Below are 18,487 nucleotides of genomic sequence, written 5' to 3' on the forward strand. Positions count from 1 at the left end.
GGATCGCAACAGAACGCATGTTGAGGTAACGTCAGCATGAAGTTCTTCGGCTTTCTGGGTCAGCAGGCCTCTTGTTTGCTCCACTGAGGAGACACTCCTCTCTTCTTCAAACCCCTTACGCCTCCTTACTGTATCCCAACGTTGCGACTTATAAAGTCTCACGCTTGGTTTTTCATCCCCTATCACTCACCCCACTCGAATTATGTCATTGGTGGGCGTGGCACGATCGCGGCGGGACTCAGGCCGCTCCTGCCCGCGCCGCATATCTGACACTTGTTTGGTGTGGCTGTTGGGATTGGCGCTTCGCCTGACGCTCTCCTCCTGCCAGCGGGCAGACCTCACCGCTGCCAAGCACCCCATGGTCACCACAGCCTACGGGAAGCTTCGGGGGATACGCAAAGAGTTAAACAACGAGATTCTAGGGCCGGTCGAGCAGTACTTGAGCGTTCCCTACGCCACCCCGCCAGTAGGCGAAAGGCGATTCCAGCCCCCGGAGGCACCAGGCTCCTGGCAGGACATCCGTAACGCTACCCAGTTTGCACCAGTATGCCCCCAGAATATCCACGGAGTGTTGCCTGAGATCATGCTTCCTGTGTGGTTCACCGACAACCTGGACGCAGCGGCAGCATACGTGCAGAACCAGAGCGAAGACTGTCTTTATCTCAATGTCTACGTTCCCACAGAGGATGGTGAGTTTAACATCGAGAAACATAGATTCTTCTTTGTTTTGTTCATGTTCATCATTACTCACTTTGAACATATTTTTAACCACACAAAGACATACATTGACTTCCTCATCCTAAACCGGGCTACTACAGGGAAATGGATCATCTGTATCTATCTTGCGTGATTTTGCAGGGTTAACTGTAGCAGTTGGGGATACAGACATGTTTATAGAGCTTAACTTATGAGGAGAATTCATACTACAACTATTTCCCTCTAATAAGGTGCTTTTCTTTTATAACCTGTTCTCCATTTTGCCTTTGGGATCCCTCTGTTTTTAATTTTCGAAAAAAAGAAGTTAATCTGTTGACCTGAAGAAAACTTTATTGCTCAGCGGTTGCTCTTTCCTAGTTCAGGAGATTTGTGCTTCAATCTTATTTCATATGTTTTTCCTGAAATTGAATAGACACAGAATGAATACAGTATAGCTGTAAATAACTGTAGATTTGATCCTAAAATAACCTGGAAAATCTTCAATATCATTGACTTTTGATTACAGATTTGGGAAATCTGACCTCAGTTTCTTGCATTGTTGAGATGTATTATTTTTTAGATTTTGGGATCTTTTTCTAATGAGAAGTATCTGACCGTCTGGTCTTCTTCAGTTTTTTTTTAAATTTTGGTGACTTTTATGATACTGGCTATTTTTTTCGACATTATTCGAAAAGGATAAATGTTCCTGAAAAATAGTCACATTTGCTGACCTTGGTCAAAAATGACCACCATAGGATATGTCTGATCAAAATGGTACGAAACTATAATATGCTTTTTTTATTCTTGAAAAAATATATATTTTTATAATAATTTATATTAATAAAAAAGATATTGCATTGATTTCACAGAAAGAATAAACGCTTTAGGTGTTCAGTTCATTTTGTCCAAGTGCAAATCCTCAATAAGGAAGTCCAGAGGGTTAAAGGGACACTTTACTACCAAATCCATATTTCCCCATGTTTTACTCACCCTCAAGGCATCCTAACTGAATATGTTTTTCTTCTTGAAGAAGAATGCCACGTATCATTTTACTTCCAATCGGTAGAATGTGAGTGAATGGGTGTTGACTTTTTGAAGCTACAAAAAGTGCATCCATCGATCAAAGAACTGCTTGACACGGCTCCGAGAGATGACACAGGCGTGTTGTAAGTTTCAGTTACGAACGTTGCATTTTTAGTTTTGTTCCAATAGGATAGCGTCTACTCTGACGGGAGCTTTCGTCACCGTCATTTGCAAAAAAACAAGCCTCTGGTTCACGTGCATTTGCCGGAAAAACAAGCCTCTGGTTCATGTGCATTTGAGAAATGATGGATATAAACAAACGCATCGATTCGCTTCAGAAGACCTTTGTTAAGACTACGGAGCCATGTCGAGCAGTTCTTTGAACACCTTGAAAGTAAAATGATACGTGGTATTATAACTCCGACTGCATTATTCTTCAAGGAGAAAACCATATCCAGTTAGGATGCCTTGAAGGTGAGTAAAACATGGGGAAATATTGATTTGCTAATAAACTATCCCTTTTAGACTTTTCCATTTGCTCTCCCTTTCATCTCATTAATGTATAAGGGAAATTATTGAAATATTGTAAAATTATAAGATATATTAAATGATTTTCACCTTTCTTATGGGGGTATATTACATATCCATTCCATTTAGTACATACAAAACCATCGCCAACATTGAAAGTGAACAAGCTAAAGACTGTATTGAGTCTAAGAAATATGGAACATGCCCCAGTCAGTGATTGTTATTGAAACTACACAGGCAACGATCTGAGCATGTGCTAAAGTCTCTGATAAATGGGCCTCACCGCAGTTTGTAAATGGGCTGTGCAGAGACTGCTGGGTAATGTCTCACTGTGCCAGCTCTCAGAATGGCTTGTCATAGTCAGGGGAGTACGGCAGGCAATGTGTGCGAGTGTGTTTGTTCCAGAGATGAGAGCTCTTTAATGATGAAAGCATATACACAGTAGGCCTCCTAATACTAATAGCACATTTGCGTTGTAGTGACTCAGTGTACTTTTTCTGTGTGTTAATGTGTCTGTTTGTCCATTACAGTGAGATAATAAATCAGTCTTCCTTAATTTGTAGATATATATTGACTAAGTGCTATAGATTAAAGTGGGATGATACATCCATTGGTGTTTTTGTCCCCAGAGGAAACAGTTATTGCTTAGCACTCAGCACAACTGAGCAGAACAAGAGTTATGCTTCATCAACTTTGTCTCTGGTGGTTATTTTAAACTTCCTCAGAAGAAAAAAAAGCAAAAGCAAATGAGACAATTGTTGAAGCAGTAAAGGCAGATAGAATAGTACAGATCATCCTAAAGAGTTTCTTGTGTAATGTTTGTATTAAAATTTTGGAAAACTTTTGGTCCGGGTAAAAGTTCTCTTTTAAACTGTGGTGGAGAAACATATTGGATTACTTGACTTTTTTAAGTTGAAAAATCCAAGATGTACAGTAGAAGCAAAATGTGTTTTTAAATTGCATTGCTGTCTAGGAAAAACAGAGAAAAGGATAACGATAACATAACTTTCACTTTTGGCTAAACTAAACTAAACTAATGGCAAGCAGATCGTGTACATCTGATTGAGCAACTTCCATTTAGATGGATAGGAATTCTATCAGATCTATCTCCAGATTTGTTTTATTCCTGTGTAAATACATTGCAGCTGCGACATTACAAGTGTGTAAACATACATTTTTCGTGCCATGCCGTTTTAGATTCGACTTCTGTTCCGCCTTTGCGATTTAAAGACTGGCCCAAAGAACAAAAAACATGGACAAATCCCATTTGTTCACAACAACCCAATTTAACAATGCCTCCACAGGCATAAGTAATAGCGTTGTGGAGGTGTACACGCTTTCCTGCTCATCGCTTCCAGTGCCAAGTGGCGCTGCCATGCCGGGAAGTCTTATCGGAGCATCGTCCAGCACACACTCACTGATGGGGATTCCAACACAATGGCAACGATGAAAATCATTCACAGGTTTGGGAGGGATTTAATGGATCTGGCTCCTTTATCACAATTCAGTCCGCCATTTGGTGGGTGTTTAGCGTGGGACGTCTGGACACGTTTGTGGACGTGTAAATGTGGCTCGCAGCCGAAGGATTGGAAGAAACTGTAATTATCTTATCTTATCTGTCTCTCTCTCACTCGCTCTTTCTTCAAGTTATTGAAGCTAATCAGAGAGGTTTCCATTGACAAGCATCAATTGCACTTCTGATTAGCTCTTTTATTGGTACATAAAGGTTCTCAGTCTGTCTATGCATGAAAAGTTGCTAAATTTAACAAATCAGCCCATGTGAGTTTAGCCATGTCATGTTATTTTGAAGTGATTGTAAATGGTTTAGCACAGTATGTACACAAAAATGTAAATAATTGTCTCCATTTCAAGTCATTCCAAACCTGTATGGCTTTCTCTCTACTGCAGACCAAATTTTTTTTGGTAACCAAACCACATTGCCCCTAGTGACCTGCACTGAATGGACACAAAACCACACATTTCTCAAAATACACATGTGTTCTGCAGAAGAACAGTTATACAAGTTTTGATCGTCATGAGGGTGAATATATTTTTGGGGGGTGAACTGGACAAAACTGTAAAAAAATCAGCTAACAGGCTTTACTAGCGTCACAGCCATGAACCATGATTTTATTGCTTGCCATGTGCCAGCACATTCTCATCCTAGATACCATTTGATACTACAAAAATCTGTATAGTGCAACATGAGTCATCAGTATTTTGGTCCATTTATTTTATGCAGTACCCTAGCATACAGATGGCTTCAAAGCTAATAGAAAAAGACAAATTTCACGTGGATTTAATGCAGTCTTTTATTTATACAGTGTAAAATGTAAACTTACCTAAATGGTTCTTTTGATGCTGTGAGCATTGGTGTTTCCGTCATCATATGCAAATGTGTTTTTTGCAAAAAGGAAGTCTGAATTGGGTTAGCTGGCTTTCCCATGTGGCCATTTGACTTTGAATAACCTTGATGTTCGTCTATGATCCATTCAGAGGCAAAGGTGGGGCAACGTCACAGGGAAATTTGATTTCACCTGTATTCCGTCCAGGAGATTGGAGAATAGCGTTCTCTTCATTCAAGGCTGTGCTCCACATAAAAAATCCTTTTAATACAATCAATACGTTGCTCAGAAAAACAGAAGGATGGTAACAGTTCAATAGTCATTTGAAACTGCACAGCTTTGTATAAATGTAGATTTGCCTGGTAGCGTTGAGGGAAAGGGGAGAGCCGTCTACAAACATGAATAAATAAATAACCAGTTGATTGACGCTGCAGACGAAATACGGTGTGAACTGCTTTTTATGCGAGAACAAACCTCAAACAAACACTGCTATTTCTGCGATCCGAGCAGCTCTTGATCAGGTGAAAATTGGAACAGGATTTTTCTGCGGGGGAGCGAGAGAGAGAAATAGAGAGCGTGTACGTTTGTATGTGCATAACAATGCTCTTCGTGCATAAAGCTTCTCATTGACACGGGCTCTGTAATACTGTATGTAAGATGTGCTCTATTTAGTATGTGAAAGGAGAGGTTACTGTGGATTTGGATCTGATGATAAGCCTGCATGATAGAGCTGCTGAATTATAGCCCACGCTGATCAATATTAAATCAATGCTGTTGCTGATTGATGACCTGCGCATCAAATGCACACACGCGGATCATGATCCTCACCGGCCCTCATCACCATTCAGGACTCTGTAATGTTACTGTAAAGAAGATTTTTTCATTAACATGACCTTAGAATTCATAAAATATCCAACACGTGTATCCAAATAAATAAGCAAGTAAAGCAAATCGACAATCGCATAAAAACGGCATTCAGATCTACATTTTTCTACAATAATGTCTAGAAATTGGTTTTACATTTTAAGTTTCAGTTTTAAAATATCCATTGCAACATATACATTTCTGAATAATGGGTTGTTTAAAAACACAAAAATAATATCCTATTATATTAAAATTGAAAGCAAAGAAATGGAGACTTTTGCATTAGTCCCCTGCATCTTACATATGTCTTCTGTTATAGAGGAGATCTCAATAATGTTTCAAACGGAGCTAACATTTTCCACTGCACTAAAATCAAAGTTAGGTTGTCTATATTTTTTTTGTGTTGATTTGAGTTGTATTGGCTGTCAACAATTATGTCATTAGTTTCTATTTTTGTTTATGTTTCTGGAATTTTATAAAGGAAAATTATTCTGGAATAACTTTTATAAAGAAACTGTCTATAGAAGAGACGAAGTTGATAAATGAGAACTGAGCACTCCATTAAGTCTATGAAAAAGCCTCCGCTGAGAAAAAAGTTGTCATTTAAAAATGTACATTAGGTACCACAAGAAACAACCTCATAAGTGTAATTTCATTTCCTAATAAAACAGGAAATTAGGGCGGTACATATTTAAGGGCTCGTCCATTTCTTTCTTGATAGCCAGTACCAAGATTTTCCTAGCATGGTTGGTAAATTGCCTCCGTTATTCTAGCCAGCATTTGATTGGACGAGAACTGTATCAGTGCAGGATGAGTCATCAATAAGTTTTGTGTGTCACTAATAATGAATAATCTTGTACCCCTTATTACAGTAAATAGACGATAAAGAAGCAGGTAGACATGCTGTAGACTAAAAGCAACAAAACTCCAGTTTTGATTTGGTCTCTTTAATGCCATTTGAATGTTATGATAGCTGTGGATCAGATCGAATCACCACTGCGATGAACTTTGAACTCTTCACATGCTGTTCTCCTACAAACACAGTGTCACAACAGCACAGCTGTTCAGACCAGCTAAACACATCTTACTTCACAACAATATATAGACAACCCAACCAAATGGAGAACAATAAAATGTGGTTATCAAAAAGCTTCACTAAATACAGCTCTTTTTAATGTGTGTGTGCATGTATGCACATATCTGTGGTTGTGTAGAGGTGGAGGGATCAAATGTGTTTGTATTTGTCTAGTCAGTGCAGCGTTTTGAACCCGGGCCCAGGGCAGATCAGATACCAGTTATATTGATGTGTTTGGCCACAGCCATGTTGTGTGTGGTGGTTTTAGAGCACTGACACCGTTCAACTACACCACAACCCCCCAGACAGCACGACAGCTGGACAAAATTACATTTGCTATGTTCATATCAAGAAAACATCTGCATCGCAGCGCAAACATCATAAAGGTCCAATCGAAGGTGTACTGTGGGGACCAGAACATAAATCAAAATCTGTCATTCCAATTTGACATCAAATGTAAACATGGACATGAAGGAACCATGTTCTTAACAAAGAAGCAAACTTGTTGCGATGACCTTGTCAACAAAAGGTCAGATTTCATTCTTTCCATGGAAACACACAGGATGCTTTTTCGGCATATTTTTAAATTATACTGTGATAACATTTACCATCAGATTTTGAGTCCAAGTTAAATTCCTGCTTTCATTAGGTATAAGTATAAAACAATCTAAATTCTTGTTATTTCTTAAAAGTTTATCTCAAATCTTTACGCTGATAATGTTATTTGGTAGTGCAAACAAAGGTTTTAACTAAAGATGTTTGAATCCCACTGTATATTTTCACCTAAAGCCTCATTACCCAAATAATATCATTTAGAGAGACACATGCGTTTCTTACTGTGCCAAGAGTTGCAACCAGCGCTGTGGATCATGACAAACCCCTGCAGGAAAATCTCACTTTATTCTTTCTCTCTCTCTCTCACCCCTAAACTGTGGAGTAACTGTTCAGCAGATATTGGACAGTTTTTGTACTGCTGGCTTCAATTCAGAACACTTTATAACAGCTTAATTTCTGCTATTCTTAATGGGTGAATAAGGAAAACCAGATCACCCCAAAATCAGGAGATAAATACAAATTCTTTCTGTTTGATTTTTAATAAATTGTATTCAGCCTAATTGTTTTAACAATAATGTAAGAAATCGAATTGTCCTACAATAACCTTGTTTTGTGCACTTAGAACATTATTACAAATATTCTACAAATAAAGAAGTAAATTTGACTTTTGAGAAAAACATATTCAATAGGGTCCCTTGTACAGTATTTTTGTCAGTTAATTTCAAACATTGATCAAACTGACTGGAAATGCTTGTGCCTTAAATTGCATCAATGCAAACCTTCCAGCCAATCAGATTTGAGTATTCAACCAGACTATGGTATAAATTGTTACATTATAACCAAACACAGATTGGAAGTTAACTTTGGGCCAGGTGCATGCGTCCATGAAACCATCTACATCCCTCTATAGATGCAGACATGTAGTGATTCCATGACCAATACTTTCATTACCTATCTCTGTTTTCAAAAAGTACTTTAGATTATTGTAGCAAGCACCCCTGAAACACAGCGGACCCTCTTACACGACGAAAGGTCTATTAGTGTCATCTCTACATGAACACACGCACACATCTTTAACTCCAGCTGTGTTCCGTGTGGGAAGACAGCTGTGTTTGGCTGTGTTAGCCTCTGTCACAGTTCTGCCTTCACCACCAGAATCCTATATTTTTATTACCGGTTCAACAAGCGTTTACCGTCCGCACACTTTATTAAAAGCTATATTTTAGAGCGCAGCACGATGCAGGGGACACAGATAGTGTGCCAGAGAACAAGAGATGGATAGAACACGACAGGAGAGCGAGAGGACGAGAGAAAGATGACACTCGTTTGAGCGGGAGCAGCTGGGAGATTGCTGCAGTAACTGAAGGTTTATGTCACGGAGATACGGACGGTCTTCCTCTCGCTCGGCCCACGGGCACCGAGCGGCGCACACACGTGCGCCCGGGCGAGATGACCTCATTTACTCAGAGCTCTCGGAAACGATTACAGCGGTGATTCGTCGCTTCCCGAAATTTCACTGAAAAACTGCCCGTTACATCATGTCACCTGAGGCTGCGTTTACCTTCTCGCCTGGCGACTTTTAAAATATGAAATGGCATCCCATTTAACGTGGCATTTTCAAGTTAAACAGAATAGGATTGGTAAGCATGATAAAAGGGACTTGATTCTATTATATAACAGTATAGATGGTTTCATCAGACGTATACGCCTGGCCCGAAGTTAACTTCCGGTCTATGTTTGTTTATAACATAACAATTTATTCGATTTTTTTGTGATTTATTATTTAAAGTGATTTATTATTTTATATTTGTATTGTATATTACATTTCAACTACATTTTGTTATGTTGTTGCCGCTGAAACATCTATATTATTGGTTAATATTGTGTTGCTCCGCCCACACTACCTTATTATCTATCTATCCATCCATCCATCTATCTACTGTGTCTAGAAATCTAGAAAATATATATTGATATAGACATAGAGAGTTTTTTAAGTCTGCTTTGTTTGCAGACAGTAAGAACGAGACAGAGAGATAAAAAAGTAGAGAGAGAGAGAGCATACTGAAGACATCTATACACGGTAAGCCTGTCAGAGAGGACAAACCTGCTGGTTACACTGGGGTGGCGTACCTCCGATTTTCCTGTCATGCCTCGCTGTCAAAACCTACCAAACGCGCACACACACAATCCCTCTCACACACCTCAGAAAGAGTGTTTACTGCACAAACCGATTCAGCACACACATACTCAAAAGCTGCCACCATCTCTCTGGCTGAGTGTACCACCACAATCACGAAGCCCTTTCCGACTGTCACCGGCACCACTGAGCGACTTCTCCACACGTAATGATCGTTCCTCCATTTTAAGTCTTCATTATCACTTTTCCGGTTGTACGCATTTATCCCGTGGCTTCCTTTTCCGGGCCGTACTCTTTAAAGCCGGTGCATCATCTTCAAAGAGCAGCAGGATTAGGTTTCTGGGAAGTGCTTGAGCTCTAATGGAGGCTGTAGACCTTATAGACGGAAGCAGCAACCAGTAAAATCGTGAAAGCTTGATCTCCCAATGCTTTCAAGCGTCCATAAAGTGCTGATGTGGCTGGGCCTTAATCACATGCGCGCATGCACGCCTTCCCTCCACGCTGCTATCAACCCGTCTCATGCTCTGCGGCCTTTACTGGAAGAACTGACCTGAGATGGTGAATTGAACTAAAAATCACGTCAGCATTGATCGAGTCTCGAGGCTTAAGTACAACTCGAGAGAAGAGTCTGCTCAGAGCAAGATGCGAGAAGCGCATTCACACACATACCAGACCTACCTGTCTATATGTGTTTCTGTCAATAGAAACAGACTTTAAATAGCCATGTGAAAGACCAACAGCATGTCAAGACAAAAAACTGCGCTAAAAAATCAAGGTTATAGGACACAATTCATTTTTCAACTTTTCCTAAATATATGTACAAATATTACTGTTGTATTGCTTAAAAGTGAATATGAACTTGCAGATGTGAGGTCTGAAAAAAAACACAGCGTATTTTCTGTTATTTTTCCTGTTTTCATTTTCTGCAAATAATATTTTATTTATATTTATTTATATGGCACATTTTACAATGATTCATTTTTTCAAAGCAGCTTTGCAAGAAAATAAATAAATACAAAAAGCAAAAGCAAAGCAAATAAATATTAAAATATAAATTAAAAATGTATATTACTAAAAACATAAAACATTATTAAATATAGCTTACATATGGGATTGAATACTGTATATTCTTTTATTGCCTATTTTATTGTTCTCATAGAAAGGCTCTACTAAAATGATATGCTTTTTCTGAGACTTTTTAGTCAAATAATATGACAGATAGCAGGTATCATATTAAACCCGACATGTATTTTTAGCTTATTGCAATAATACCATCAAGGGTACATGCACGGACGATACAGTGCAATAATAAGAAAAAGTATTTAAGATTGTGGTTACAGTGTTTGAAATAATAGGACTAATGGTCAGACTTTCATTCTCCCTCAATTCAACTTAACTCACATCCTTTATAAGTCCCTAACCAACTGAAAACATATTCAGTTGTATTTATTTGCCAGTATTGCTGGCTTTGTGACACAAGGTGTGCGTTCTTTTTCTTAAACGTGATATGATATTTGTGTCTGTGTGGAAGGGAATTCAGTTTTAATCATTTGAGTGTTATGAGCGTGTTTTGCCTGAAAATGTAGTTGTATACACTGTATTAGTGTTAGTCAGAATGGGAATTGCCCGCACAGCAATGACAAATAGGGTGTGTGTGGTCTGTCGGCGTGGAGAGGCCGTGTAGCAGATAAACGGAAAATAAATGGAGACGATTTCTATCTCGTCTCTTACAGGCCCACCGCCAGTGAGGGGGGGTCACGCTGATAATACCCATTAATGGCTGTCGCCACACAACATTTAGCATTTAACCTGAGTTAGCGATGGATGCTAATGTGTTTCAGTGCACTGGATGCTCTCAGTTCCAGACCTGAAGGAGCCACTGACAGGATGGTTTTGTCATAAAATAAACATTTTTAAGGGAAAGTTCTCTCATGCATTACTCAACCTCTGGTTGTTCCAAACCTGTTTACATTTCTCCGTTCTGTTAAACACAAAGTAGATATTTAGAAAAATGTTAGCAACTGAGGTTTCTGGGGCACCATTGACTAACATTAAAATGGTTATGAAAGGTGCCCCAGATCTGTTTGTTTTCCTAAAGTCTTAAAAATATCTTCTTTTGTGTTCAACAGAACAAAAAAATAGACAATAATTATTTCTACTATCGTAGTCAATGGTGCCCCGGATATCTTAGTTGCTTAAATTCTTTCAAACATCTTTCTTTGTGTGATTTTTGGGTGAACTATCCCTTTAATGTGCACACAAATAATGATGAATGAATATGGTAATAAATGTATATACTCGAGCCACATTCAAAGAAAGCCATGGTATTATATGGTGGTTAGAGCATGGCGGGTATGATCGCAGAGGATTGCACATGTAATACACATACAAAGCAATGTAAGTCGCTTTGGATAAAAGCATCTGCCAAATGCATAAATGTTAATGTATTGTGGAAAGGAGATTCCTTATTATTTACTGTGACTTTCCAGTAACTGTATTTACACTTAAAGTATTTTTGCTTGAGTATATGGTATAATACCATGGCAAATTCTGTACAAATTGACAGAAAGTCAAGGTCATATTGTCATTTTTTTACATGAGAACAAAATCATGGCATCAACTGCTGATACTGTCCTAAAGCTTGAATAGATGAAACACATGCCTTTGCATTTACGTCTTCAGCAGATACTTTTTAGCAAATTACACATGCATTCGTTTTTAAGGCAGTAGAGGGGATCACCGTTTCAGCATTTCTGTCATGTGAGGGGGAGTCACTGTCCCACAGGACGTAACAGCATAGGGCTCCCGAGGGCTGTTTCAGTAAACACAGCTTTACTACCCTGTTTCCGCACATCTCATCAATTTCTCTTCCTGAGCACAAAGACAAGATGGCTGGACATTGATTGTTGAAACCTTTACATACTGCGAATAAATGAGACAGTATTTTTTGTTGATGACGTAACAAGTGTCACACCATAGCATCACAATCTCTCTTTCTATGTCTCTCTCTCACTCTCTTTTGTTTGAGTTTGTCTGTCTGTTACGCTCTCTTGCTTTGGCTGCTGTTTTTGATCCTTCTTTTAAATTGGGACACATGATCTTGGTTGTCATTTTTCTTGTTTTGCTGTTTCGGAATTTTTTGCTCTTTTTATTTTATGCGCAGTGAAATCTTTTTGAATTTTGTCTTTTCTCTTTCCCCCCCTTTTTGTCTTAACCCCAGGTCCGCTCACAAAAAAACACGATGAGTCTACGATGAACAGGCCGAGAGACGAAGGTATTTTTCTTGCATGTTTTTCCGGTTTTGTCTCCTTTTTTTAGACTCTTTTTTTGGGAGGGGGGTTGGTTGTAACATGTGCTGTCATTACTCTTGCTTATTTTGTCCTGTATGTTTTGCATTTTGCTTTTAGCTCAACTTGCCACACACACACGTATGTCCGAACATCCACAAACGCTTTAACTAATACATGTCTGATGTGTTTGTGCTGTATTTTTGATATCCCCTTGAAACAAATTATTCTTTTATCATTTCATTATAACATTTTTCATTTAAGGAATAATCTCCTGTTGTGTCCTTGATGAACGGCAAAGGATTAACTAATAATCAATAAACCACACATCCCATCAGCCCCCTGTGATTTAGGGCAATATCATTGGCCTACATGCATCCAGCTGAGAATGCAGTAGGGGAGATTGGAATTCAGATGTTAGGAAGAGAACTGGGTTAAAACAAAGCTTCATTACTTAGCTGGCATTTTAATATCTGAATCGCCTGCATATTAATGCCTATATTTTATATATATATATAACAGAAATAGGTTCAGCGGAGAAAATCTTTTTATTTTTCTGTGTTTTAATCTCATCTTCCCTAAACACCTTTACTCAAAACATTTAAAATAAACTACAATCAAATTACTAACAACACAAAAGTATATTATATGAACCATATTTCCATACCAGGCCTGTTTTATTCTTTCTTCCAAAGCAGCATGAGGTAAATGTAAGATACACAAATTTAACAAATTGTTAAAGATTATTTTTATGATTATAATGAGAAAACACAATTCATTAAGATTAGTTTTAAAACATCTAATCTAATCTGATTTATTTGGTATGCATGTACAGTATACATTTCTGCGTACTCGAAATCATTGAAAATATATGATTTTTTTATGGCGTCTGTCAAAGAACCGTTTACGAAGTGTTGTGTGTTTTTTGTATGTGTGTATGCATGCATGTCTCTGCGTCTCGCAGGCTCAAACTAACACGCCCGATGTGTCGAGCTCTCATATTCCAGGCGTTTCTAATTGCAGAGGTTTATATAGAGACACTGCCAGCTAATCCAATTTTGCGTCTCTGAACACGGGAAAGAAGGAGAGGAGCGGACGCACAGCAGCAACAGAGGAGAGGAAGAGAATGACAGAGAGCGGAGATGAAAGAGAGGAAGAGAGAGGAGAGCTCACAGATCACCAATTTGGGAGCATGGGGACGGAGACTGATACAAAAAAACAGTTGGGATAAAGACGAGTATATGATAAAATGAGATCCGTGGAGCTTTGAGAGTGAGGGAGAGGACGTGTGGGTGGAAGGCGAGAACAAAAGGGAGGGCTAATCGGAAAATGTAGCGTGTTTGCCTGCGACTTGATGGCTCAGAGGTCGAATCCTTCGTGAAACATGTCCTGATTTCGGGCCTCTAATTTTCTGCAAAACACGGGTAAAAATGCTAGCATAAAAAGGAGAGAGGCAGAGATGAAGGCAAAGAGTTGAGGAGAGGGTGAGAGGGAGATGCAGGAGATCAGAGAGAAAGGAAAGGGGGAGGTGCGACATTGGAGAGGAATAGCGAGAGAGTTGCAGGCTTGAAGGAGAGATAGAATAGCGTTCTTGTATTTTGAGGATGTTTTGAAACGAATAGGATACTAAGGCCTCTGTTGAAGAGATCTCAGTGTTGTGCTCTCTCTCTCTCTCTCTCTCTCTCTCTCTCTCTCTCGTTCGCTCGTTTCATCCCATATTGAGGCACATAGACACATTGCGTACGGTCTCTCTCACTCTTCCTGTGTCCCCCAATTCTTTCGCTGCCTCTCTATCACACACACACACACACAGATTCCTAAGAAGGGTTGTCCCATTTAAAGTGTTTGTGGATTCTCTGTTCACTTTTTCAATGCACCGCATACCGAAAACGTCTCAATGCTGCAGTTTTCAGACAAATCTGTTTATACAGCATCTGATTCTACTGTTAGATATAAAAATTTTCAGGTTACCTGAAAATATAAACCGTGGTTTACCAAACCTTTCTTCATTGCGAATCTATATTCGAAAAAGAAAGTCTTCTGTAGAACATTTTTATTGAATCTGCCTTTTTTAGATGTATTGTGGTCCTTCCAGTCCAGTGTCTGTTGAATTTCAACCTAATCAAACCTCAGGAGTGACATAAAGTCATCCAACAGCAATGCGAAAGACTGACAGCATGACAGGACACATGAAGACTGTGAAAAATCGAGGTTATCAGATAAATAAAAAATTTTGAACAAATATTACTGTTGTATTGCTTAAAAGTGAATATGAACTTGTTTCTTTGCAGTATTTGAGGTCTGAAAAAATACTATTTTCTGTTATTTTGATCTGTTTCTTCAGTTTTTATTTAATGCAAATAAATGCATATACGAACAATATTTGTATTTCATTTATTTGAAATTTAGTAGAAAAATTGTAAATAGATTACAGAATAAAGCAAAAATGATAATTTCACCATAAACATATACCTATAAATTTAAATTCAGAAAAACGGAAAATTACTTAATTTAGAAAATGTTCTCTTAATTTTTCTACGGTTGTATATAAGTTTAGAATGACATGAGAGTAAGTAAATAATAAATGATACACTGTTAGGTGAGATGTTCATTTGATGTTTGAATATATGTCATGCATATTATTAATGTCATCTATATTTTTTAAATGGAATGAGTGTTTTGCCGATGAGCACGTAGGATCAAACCCACTCAGAGGAATATTGTGTTGCTAAGTGTTGCCCTTTCGCAGAAACGTCTGAGAAATTAAAATAAAGCAAATGAGACTGCAGCTGTCTTACCGTCAAAGAGAGAGCTATAAAAAGTTATGCAAACGCTGCAACACATTATGATCTTGGAAAAATCGGATGAGAAATGTTTAAGTACAGTATTTTGGTAAATCTGTGCACAGTGTATAACTTTTCAATCTCATATAAAACGTAAGATATTACTGGGAACTTTTTCTAAGGAGAAATAATAAAAAACAGGACATGCACACAAGCAAATTTTCATTTGCTCTCCTTATGATCTGAGATATTAAAGAGATGTCATTGGTGAAACAGTATGTCCTATTTCATACAATAACATTCAATATGGTACAAATATAATTCCATCCTGATAAACATTTCTTGAGAGCTGATCCATTGACCCATGCAGTCCAATCTTACTAAAATCGTGATCGGCCAGATCAGAGGATTCATTGCTTTAGTGGTGAAGATAGACTCCTACAACATTAAACTACTCTACATCAAGGTTGTGAAACAACACAAAACAAGAAAATGCAATTGTTAGTCTAATCCGTGTGTTTTTGAGTGATTGCACATAAATGTTTAACTGATGATGTCGTAGTTTTGTTTGTGTTAATTGTATTGTGTTTGTCAAAAATGTGTGTTCCTAAAAGATCTTGGTGTGTGTGTGTATGCAAAGACTAAGAAGAGAAAGTGTGTAAGAGAGAGATTGTGCAGTCGCTGTAATGCATTTGTAACCCGAGATTCAGGTGGTGATGCAGGCAGGCGTGCAAATACGTGCGTAGAATTTGTTTCCGTGGCAACAGGCATGAGTGAGTCAGTGCTGGTGAGCTTCTATTAGACGGAGAGAGAGAGAGATGAGGCAGTTTCCATAGCGACTCAGCATCACAGCTGCCTCTGTGTGTGTGTGTGAGAAGAGCAAGTGTGTGTGATTCCACATTATTTTGTGTGTCCGTGAAAGGACCTTGGTCTGTATAACTTGTATTTTATTCTCTTTTGTGTGTCATTTCCTTTTCACATCTCCATCTTTCCTGTCTGTTTCCTTATGACACTCTGCCGATCTCTCTCTCTCTCTCTCTCTCTCTCTCTCTCTCTCTCTCTCACTCTCCTTTTATTTTCTCTCACCCCCTCCCCTCTCTCGGGGTAAACAGATGTCGTGGTAGTTATTTATGTTTCTGCATGGTCTGGTTTTCATATGAATTATCTACAGTGCTTGAACACCACAGAATGACTGGCTAACTGGACATCTCTGACTGCCTTCACACTCGCATGCACTCACATACGTCCACACACATACACGGCTCTAAAAACATATGTATATGTGCATGAGAATGTGCAGCTAAGACACATACACATACTGAAAGTGAGAGAGCTAGGAGGGACAATCTGAACCACCAAACCATACAGATAAATGTGACTATAAAAGAGACAGAGTATACCAATCTTGGGAGCAGGGGAGGTCGAAGGACAGAGAATGTAACATTAAAAGTTACTGCGCAATGTGAAAAACAACAGTTCTGTACCCGGAGGGAGTCCGAAAGTGAGATGTTGCAGATGCTAAAAATGAAAGTGACCATGAAAGTAAACTACAGTGCACAGCCTGGATGCAGAGATGCAACACAGTATCAGAACAGAGTTTTAGCGGATAAACAGACAGACCGTGCCAGCAGAGTACAGAAATGATGAGCCAATCTGGACAGACAGTGCCAAGCGATTTCAGAGTTTGAGGGGAGGAATAAAGGTGGAAACACTGATGTTTGAAATAGCATATTGTTTATAGTATACATGCACAGAATGCCAATTCCCGAATGTCCTACTGCATTGCCTCTAGTGGCAGATGATACATCAATATATTTATTTAGAAAAGGCAAATCAATAACAGGTTATTGTGTATTCATGCCTTTAAAGGGATAGTTCACTCGAAAAAGAAAGTTCTGTCATCGTTTATTCACCCTCTTATTATTGAGGGCGTCACCCTCTTATATTCACCCGCGATTAAAACTTGTATGACTTTGTTTCTTCCACAGAACACAAAAGAAGATATTTTGAAGAAAGATGGTAAACCGCGTTGGTCCCCATTGACTTGTACAGAGACAAAACCAGTGCAAGTAAATGGGTGCCAGTTAACAACATTCTTCAAACTATGTTCTTTTGTTTTCTGCAGAAGAAAGCAAGTCATGCAGGTTTGAAATGACAAAAGGGTTAGAAGATGATAACAGAATTCTGTCTTTATTTTCAATAAAGTTTATTTTCAACCGTTAACAAAGTATCATATATCTTTAATTTTATATACGTTCCATATATATTTTAAAATATTTGTTTATATAGTGTATACATACAGTTGCTCTTACACACAAAGCGAATTAACATTGCTGTTGGAAACCTTGGATCTCCAAATGCATTTATTTTCAGGAAATGCTAAAAACATTGGATTTTACATTGTATGTTAATTTAAACATCTAAATACTGTGTTTTCAAACTTGACAAGCACTTTTTAAACCTTTTCATTGGTTGAATATTTGCAAAACCCACAGACAAACATGAAGGTTGACCTTCATATAAACAATAGTAATGATTATGTAAAATACTAATCGATAGTCATGATCAATAGTAACGATTTATGTAAAATGGAGATACCATGTTTCCGTCCGACATCATCGATACAAGGCCTGATGTTTTATTACTGTAAAGTATATGTTATCTTTGTGTTATTTGATTGTTTTGTTTCCAATGATTCTTCACACAGATATTAGAGATCGCCGAAAGAAGCCTGTGATGATGTTTATCCACGGAGGCTCATACATGGAGGGAACAGGAAACATGTTTGATGCCAGTGTTCTTGCCGCTTATGGAAACGTGATTGTCGTCACTCTGAACTACAGGTTGGGAGTTCTGGGTAAGTATGACATCATAGCAAGTCTTCGATTGTGTTTTGTCAAGCTCAAAAATGATAAAAACTAAAGTTTGCAATATTTGCTGTGATGTGGCAAGCTAAGCTGCACCTGGTTTGATGTCAGTGAATTTAAAAGTCCTCAGTTCTTGCATGTGACACGTGGCACTGGCATGGTGCCTCTTTATATGAAATTATGCATGACTCGTGAAGCATTAATACGATTTGAGAGCTATCATATGGCTTCAGATTAGATTAGATTAGATTCAACTTTATTGTCATTACACATATACAAGTACAGTGTAACGAAATGTAGTTTAGGTCTAACCAGAAGTGCAGTTAG

At 38.4% G+C, this 18,487-nt stretch overlaps 1 protein-coding gene across 1 annotated transcript in view; it reads left to right on the top strand.

Moving 5' to 3' along the window:
* Positions 1-202: 202 nt before the first annotated feature.
* nlgn2b (neuroligin 2b) overlaps positions 203-18,487 on the top strand; it is a gene marked incomplete at its 5' end in the record, with an annotated part of 39,196 nt that continues 20,911 nt past the window's right edge. The window contains 3 exons of the mRNA XM_079448100.1: positions 203-689; positions 12,444-12,497; positions 18,001-18,150. Of these exons, the coding sequence (XP_079304226.1) occupies positions 203-689; positions 12,444-12,497; positions 18,001-18,150 (691 nt within the window). The remainder of the gene's footprint in view (positions 690-12,443; positions 12,498-18,000; positions 18,151-18,487) is intronic.

This window comes from Barbatula barbatula, assembly GCF_947034865.1.
Source record: "Barbatula barbatula genome assembly, chromosome: 24".
Lineage (NCBI taxonomy): Eukaryota > Metazoa > Chordata > Actinopteri > Cypriniformes > Nemacheilidae > Barbatula > Barbatula barbatula.